The sequence below is a fragment of the Gobio gobio genome, assembly GCF_949357685.1.
Source record: "Gobio gobio genome assembly, chromosome: 11".
Classification (NCBI taxonomy): domain Eukaryota; kingdom Metazoa; phylum Chordata; class Actinopteri; order Cypriniformes; family Gobionidae; genus Gobio; species Gobio gobio.
In genome coordinates this window covers 22,440,211-22,448,496 of record NC_137104.1, presented here as the reverse complement: position 1 = coordinate 22,448,496, position 8,286 = coordinate 22,440,211, and the positions used below count along the sequence as shown (strand labels likewise).

The following is an 8,286-nucleotide window of genomic DNA, read 5'->3' as shown; positions in this document are numbered from 1 at the left end:
TGGATGAAGTGTACTGTAATTTAAAATATATTACTTTTAAAATCTCGATTACATTACAAATTACAACTTTAGTTAGTGTGTAATGTTGCTGTTTGAGCATAACAAAAGATCACAAAGGTTACAAAACTCAAAGTCCACTACAAAGGGAGATATTCACTTTAACAGAAAGCGCTTTTCAAGACCTACAACAAACGGATTGTTGGGACTACAACACACTTCTTCCGGATCTTGTGAAGTCGCAATGTCACTCATTTAAAATAATAATCCACGCCCACGGAATAGGCAAAAGGGGATGAGGCCTGGTTGAGCTGCTAGAGAAGAAAAAGATGACCTGCTTTAGTAGCGTGTTGTTGCCATGTCAAAGAGACACTGTTTCTTTCCACCCCTTTGTTGGGTGTTCCTAATGCGGACAAACTTAGAAAACCGTGGTTAAAATGTGTTGTTATATCTTTGTCCTGCACATTTTATGGAGGACAAACTTATAGAGCCTAAGAGTACAATGCCGGTAGCACAATTCGACAGGCAAAAAAATGCTATACCTATCAGATTGTGCTACTAGCATCATAATTATTGTGTTGTGTGGGGCTTTATTAAAGGGGTGATGAATTGAGAAATCAACTTTCCCTTGAGCTTTTGATATATAAAAGGTCATGGTAATAAAAGAATATCCTGTAAGTTTCAGAGCTGAAAACTTTCTTGTTAGCCAAAGAAAAGCTTTTATAGACACAGCAAACGCTCAATCTCAGAATGTGCCAAGCTGTGACGTCAAGAGTGTGGTGAAACGCCGCCTTAACCAAACAAGCCGAACGCCTGATTCTGTAGCCCCGCCCACACACTTGTGCCTGACATGTTATAGATAAATAACATGGGCCCACGTGGAGCTAAACCTATTGAACCCATATTGAACTTCCAAGCAATAAACATGCTGCATAAGTTTCATTCGGATTCCAATATTATGAATGCATAATGAATATCCAGTTCACGTGAAAAAGACATTGCGCGTTTGTTCCTTCATTTCACCACAGATTTTGTGAACTGGATTTGCAGACAGGGGGAGATTACATGAATGAATGAAGCACCACACTTTTTTTTATGCATTGTTGCATATCGTTTGATATTTATTGACTATGTGTAAGTGTGTAACTGAACATAACTTAGTATGCTGTCACAGGCTGGAGAATCCTTTATTTGAGGAGGTGTTGGTTCATTGTGCTGCGATTCGTGATCAGACTCGGACATGTTTGGGCCAGGGCTTGCAAAGCCCGGGACGGGGCTTTGTGTTTTCCAGACAGGCAACCAAAACATATCACCGGTCTGCTGACGGGCTATCTTAAATAGTGAAATAACATTCCTTTCTTGATGTGCATCGTTCACTCTCTTGCCTTGATATTTGAAGGAAAAATACAATTGCGGAAGTTTTGATCATGCCGATTTGTCTGACTCTACAGTGAGGCTTGTGCATGTGTACGTGTGTGCGTGTGTTAGTGATGCACGGTTTGCTGTTATATCCACCGATCGGGCGGGCCAAGTAGTAAAAAAGAACTTTCTAATTAATTGCGGGTGGATGAGAGATAAATCATTGTGTTTGTTTGATAAAGACATTTTGCGAGCCCTGTGGGCGAATCATTCCGATTGACGTTTCCCCACATGCTTCAAAACAATTCCTCACGTGTACTCGCGGGGGAGTCTAAACTCATTATTATGCAAAACTGTTATCCAATCATAGCAGTGGGTGTTTAATTCCAAGTCTTCAGCGCAGCACGCCCATAAAAACCGAGCGTTCCATGAGAGAGGCTCAAAACCAGGGTAGAAAATAGCCTATTACTTATTCATTATAATGTTTTTGAATGTAAAAACCACGTGAACGTCATAAGTTGACCTCAGACAACAGTATAAAAAAAATTGAAAAGCCAGTTCATGACCCTGTTAACACTGGGACGGTACTTCCACCTACGTCATGGGCGTGACCTTTACGACGTACTGACGTCATACATCGTGCAAAAGCAGACCACCGAAGTCGAGCATTTGTGGTTAAAAAGTATATAATATATATATATATTTTTTTAGAAAACGACCGATCATTTCACTAGATTACACCCTATTCCTCAACTGCTATCGTGTAGAGCCCTTTGAAGCCCTTCGAAACTGCATTGATTTGGACCTTCAACCCGTTGGTTAAAATTGAAGTCCATTATGTGGAGAAAAATCCTGGACTGAAGAAAGAAAGACATGAACATCTTGGATGAGATGGGGGTGAGTGAATTAAAAGGACATTTTCATTTTGAAGTGAACTAATCCTTTAACTGTTCCAATTATAAGGTTTTTGTTGCTATGATGTAAACAAAGGACAAAAAAAAAAACATTTTTGTTCATAAACATTCTCAGGGTCTGAATCGGGCTCGAATTGGTATGGCAAAATTGATGCCATTGTTATTATTTATACCTGAAAGATGTTTTTTGAGTGTAAATTTAATTTAAAACCATAAAACCTAAAATGTTGCTTTACCCTTTTTACAGTAAAGTTCTGGCAACCACAGTTGTTTGTTTATTTATTGTATGTTTGTTTGTACCATACATTTCAGATTTTTTTTGTTTATAGTGTAGTTGGATCTCCAATAGTCATTCAGAATCAGTTCAATTTACCCGTCTTGCTCTATTGAAAGTTTATGATTTGAACACAACTACATTTTAAAAGCTAAACGCATGTTGCATACAGGAATAGGTCATTATATTATTCATTCTATTTAGATAAAAAAAAGAACTAGATCGCTTTAAAGAGATGAGAATTTTTTATTTATTTAGAAAGTTTAAATAAAATTAGCTATTTTTGTACAAAACAAGGTATTCTGTGTATAAATACTGTTGGTCTAAATAAAACTTTATTGCATTTAATAATTTATGATAAAATTGGGGTGGGGTCTTAGAAAAGTTGAACCAATAACTAGTAGTAGAAATTAGCAGCCATGTTCCTCCTCCTCTTCAGAACTCCAGTGACAGGAGCTGCAGTATCTTCAGAAGAATCCAGGGGGTCTGTCTCCATGTTATAAACTGCTGCAGCTTGTCTTGTCTTCTGTTGTTCTCTCGGTTTAGGTACTTTCTGTTCATCGCAGTTAGGATGAAACCTTATGTAGTATATAATTTTCAATAGAATTCCAGCAACGTACAAACCTAGTAGTGTTGGGATCACTATGTAAGGATTTAAGGAGCTCAAACTGCCTGCATACTCAGACACCTTCCAGCACCAGAAGCCCAGCAGCATCATTGTGTCCAACCCCATGAAAACATAATAGAGAACAGTCTTTAATTTTATGCTTCCTGTAGATACTTTAAACCAGTTGAAGTACCAGATGAGTCCAACAGTAGCTCTGTAGAGCCATTCCCCACCACGACTTTCCATGTGATCTGTTTTCTGGCTCCAGACCCCTAAAACCAGCAGCATCCACAAAGACAGGAAGTGAGCTATGATGTAGTATGGCAATACACTGCAAAAGAGTGCGAGAGCGGTTACACGGGGAATGATCAGCAACAAGTTCCACAGGAAGTAGATGCCAGTGGAGATCCAGCTCATCTTGCATTTTTTTTGAAAGGCACGCATGCTGCGATGGTGCAAGGCTACGGTAAAGGCTATTCCAGCAGCAGATGTGAGGATTTTTAAACCTGAAACGAAAAATCATAGCATGTTGTTAAACAATATCTCAATATCTGACGAGGCGCCACCATTGAAGTTTCATCTCCCGCCAAACAAATGCGCAACCAGGGATGAAAGAAACACGACGCAACATTGCTGTCTTGTACAAAAGTTGTCGTGTACGCCACTGACTACAATAGGAGCCCTGTTGGTCTAGTGCGCTATGTGGCTGTTGTAGCGCTATGCGTTTGACGGGTTGAATGTCTGACAGATGAGATGGCACAAGGTAAAGCTGTTGCCCATTCAGTCAGTCACGTCCAACATTACGTCAGACTGATGTCATGGGGTCTCGCCTGGGATACGTGCCCAAAATTCCCACCACTCCCTTTCGGGACCTGGTGGTGGACATTCAAGCGCTCCCCCAGGAGGACCGTACACAGAGCTTCAGATGCTCAGTGCAGCTCTTTGTCTGATTTGGAGGTCAGCAGAAGGGAAAGGCTGTCTCCGAACTGTGGTTGGCCCACTGGATAGTAGATGCCATCACCTTGGCGTATCAGTACCAAGGCAAGCCATGTCCCCTTGGGGTGAGAGCTCACTGCTTCCTCCTGGGTGTTGGCGCACGGTGTCTCTCTGGCAGACATATGCAGAGCTGCGGGCTGGGCGACACCTAACACATTTGCAAGATTCTACAATCTCTGAGTGGAGCCGATTTCTTCTGATGTGATACCCACTCGGTAATCCCATATGTGTATTGTCTTTCCCTGCGCGGCTCTGCTCTGGCATGTCTCTGCTCGGTAGTAGCTCCTCCCTGGCTAGATAGGACCTACCGCAGAGATCTTCCATATGTAGCACTGCCCCGCTTCATCAGCCTTTTTGTCATGGCTGAAAACCGTTGGGAATTGAGTTTGGAAGCACTCTTCCCTGGGGTAGGAACAGCAGCTTCGACCATCCCCAGTGTAAATCCCATCCCTTCCGTCCCCTTCGGTACAGAGGACTACCTCCTCTGGCATACATGGGGCGCTGGGTAGGTTAGGACATTGTGAAAACAGTTGCCAAAAGGGCACACGGCAGCTTGCCAGCATGCAACACAGTTCAGTGGCTATGGCACTTTCCATATGGAACCCATGATGCCAGTCCGATGTAACGTCTAGGTTACTAATGTAACCCTGTTACATTTTGTCTCCCTGCCACAACCTTAAACCACTGCTGAATAACCGGGATCCCTTTCTCGGCTCCTCAACATTAAGTTAGTAATGCTGGTACTATTTATACCCGTATGTATGCAAATCTCACTGGCCAATGTCCTTTGGTTCGTTTTGTTACCACTTGGAGGTGATTGGGCTCCCAGGTAAGACCCCAGGGAATGGGGGTTACATTAGTAACCTAGACATTTGATGTAACTTTTTTAATATATACTGTATATATATACAGCTCTGGAAAAAAAAAAAATGTTAAGTGCCTCATAATTTTTTTCAGAGCTGTATATAAAACAGATATTTTTATTATATAAAATTTTGACCCACTATGTCAAAAAATATGCCAGCAAATGAGTTAGTGTATAAAACCCAACAAGCTGGGTTAAAATATGAAGCATGTGTTCTGTCCAATATTTACTCAGCGCTGGGTTTCCAAATAACCCATTTTTTTTTTTAGAGTGAGACACATAAGAACTATAATCTGAAAGAAAAAAAGATTTTAAGTGTTCTGGACATTTGAGACAGACCTGTAATAAGCTCCAGCTCTCCTCTCTGTAAGATTATAGACATCATAAGTGTGAGTTGTGGGGCACTTTCAGAAAATGCCTCAAATAGACGAAGCATCTGAAAGTCAGGGTCCGGGTCAGCCCTAACCTTTCTCTTTCCTTCTGGAAGAAAATGCCTTGTGGAAATCTCCATCACTGCAGCATACCTGTGACCACAAGATACTTACATTTACTTAAGCAACATTAAATACAATAAAACTTTACAACAGCCAACATTGAGGCCACCGTTTGGATTTTGTTCTAGGCCCACATTACAAAGTACTTGTTTTATTTAAATGTGTAAACGGTTTGACTCCAGATTGTATTAATTGTTCTCGATAAGGATTAATAAATAGCTATGTTTAACTTTGATTTATTGTTTATTTTTAAAGTGTTAGTTCGCCTAAAAATGATTTTCTGTCATCATTTACTCACCCTCATACTGTTCTTCGAAACACAAATGACGATATTTCTAATGACATGAAAACAAACCTTGTACTTGATTATAAATCTAACTGTAGTGTGTTATTCAACATAGTTAATATATTTTAAATATTGCTAAATTGAAACTTCATCTTTACAAATGTGGGTAACACTTTAAAATAATGGTACGTCTTTAATACGTAACTATGCAGGAAGTAATGCAGGACTATTGAGTAGTACTACACACTTCATCTTCTACTATTAACTAATATGGAAACAAGTTTAACTAATCAGTAAGTAATATCGAATATAAGGTAATCAATTACTGAATGAGATTGGCATCATTAAGGACACTAGATAGCTATGACAAATTATAAAGAATTACTTATTAATTACTAATCACAACATGTGAGCAATTGTCTTTTTTTACTCTCAAGTGGTCATAAAATGCATCACTAATTACTCAAGTGTTATCTACATTGTAAAAAAAACTGTACGGTAGCAACATTTTAGGTTTTACAGGACAGCACTTAGTTGACTGTCTATTTAACAGTTCAAAACCGTATAATTTAAAGGTTTATATTGTAATAATTACGTGTACACTGTAAAAATGTAAGTTAAATTTACGGTAAAAAAAACCAAACATATTTCATTAACTGAAATAATGTTAAATTACCAATCTATTGAAATACTAATATCTGTTATGTACCTTTGATACTAACAACCACCAAACCTTGGTTATGAGAGTCAAAAGCCCATCACATGCAGCTTTTAGAAGGACAATATTAATAAATGGAAGGTGTCATTCACACAAACACTAAACACCATCATGGTAAAATGAAATTGCAACAAACATTAATTTAACAACATTAGATAACATGAAACCCTAATGTTCATAACTGATTCGAAAAAAAAAAAATAAGTCAAATGTAAAGTTTCACGCAGGGAATTCTGGGAATGTCAATTTACAATGACGTTCTTTTTCACCTCCAAAAACTGTAATGTAATGGTATTTTACTGTACTTTAGTTAAGATTGTTTCTATATTAGTTAATAGTAGTAGCTGCAGTGTTAATGTAGTACGCATGAGTCCTGCATTACTTCTTGCATAGTTACTTATTGATGACCATTATTCTAAAGTGTTACCCAAATGTGTAATTACAAATATATTAAAATATATGACATTCAAGTTAATAAAAATGACATTAAAGTATATTTTAGTTTGCCATAAAGGCTTGTCAGAACATTCAGCAGTAAACTTTAACCATATTTCAAACAAATAAAAAAATAATTATGCATTTTTTTTATGAAAAAAGATTTTATGTAAATTTAAACTATAATGGATGTTCATTTAATTACAATTAACATGCAGTGAAGTGTTTAAAAACATTACATTCATTTTATCCCACAAGACTATTCAAGGAAAGTTGAGAAGCAAATCTGTCACCGACCTGAGGTAGACTCCGAGCTGAAGGAAGTGAAGTGGTTTGATCAGTGTATGCCTGTATGCAAATTCCTCCACCTCAGTCTCAAACTTATTCTCTTCCACTTTAGTCTCAAGCTTATTATCCTCCACATTAGTCTCAAGCTTATTATCCTCCACATTAGTCTCAAGCTTATTATCCTCCACATTAGTCTCAAGCTTATTATCCTCCACTTTAGTCTCAAGCTTATTATCCTCCACATTAGTCTCAAGCTTATTATCCTCCACATTAGTCTCAAGCTTATTATCCTTCACTTTAGTCTCAAGCTTATTATCCTCCACATTAGTCTCAAGCTTATTATCCTCCACATTAGTCTCAAGCTTATTCTCTTCTACTTTAGTCCCAAGCTTATTCTCTTCTACTTTAGTCTCAAGCTTATTATCCTCCACATTAGTCTCAAGCTTATTATCCTCCACATTAGTCTCAAGCTTATTATCCTCCACATTAGTCTCAAGCTTATTACCCTCCACATTAGTCTCAAGCTTATTACCCTCCACATTAGTCTCATGCTTATTATCCTCCACATTAGTCTCAAGCTTATTATCCTCCACATTAGTCTCAAGCTTTTTGTCCTCCACCTTAGTCTCAGGCTTCTTGTCCAGGGACTCAGAGTACCAGAGCCAGCTGAACACCTGTAACAATACTGAAGAGCCCAGCAGCAGAAAGATCATCACCGCCATATACACATAGGCCCCATCCAGATAAAATGACACAACAGTCCAAATGTCAAACCCTATATCCAGCAGGAAAAAGCACAATCCCACCCATGAAAGCAGATATTCCAATACATTAAAAGGGAAGTTCTCCTCCATGATTGAGTCCATTGTGAGAGACCCCTACAGCATGACAAAGTAAATGCAAAAACCTCCTTTTCACGTGGATATATATATGTTCTGTTAAAAAAATCTGAAAGAGAAAGTAAATTATACTCCAACACATAACTCCTCCTCCCATGTCATGTCTTTGAATGATTATTATGAGTGGAATGTGACTAGACACGCACACCATTTT

General features: G+C 38.5%; 1 protein-coding gene across 1 annotated transcript; it reads right to left on the bottom strand.

The window, feature by feature from the left end:
• Positions 1-2,779: 2,779 nt before the first annotated feature.
• On the bottom strand, positions 2,780-8,087 carry LOC307133433 (XK-related protein 8-like; the record flags this gene model as incomplete). Its single annotated transcript, XM_079828519.1, has 4 exons — positions 2,780-3,657; positions 5,352-5,536; positions 7,243-7,313; positions 7,854-8,087. The coding sequence occupies 4 exons, from the start codon at positions 8,085-8,087 to the stop codon at positions 2,942-2,944; spliced, it is 1,206 nt and encodes a 401-aa protein (XP_079684645.1). The 3' UTR covers positions 2,780-2,941.
• Between the last annotated feature and the right edge of the window lie 199 nt (positions 8,088-8,286).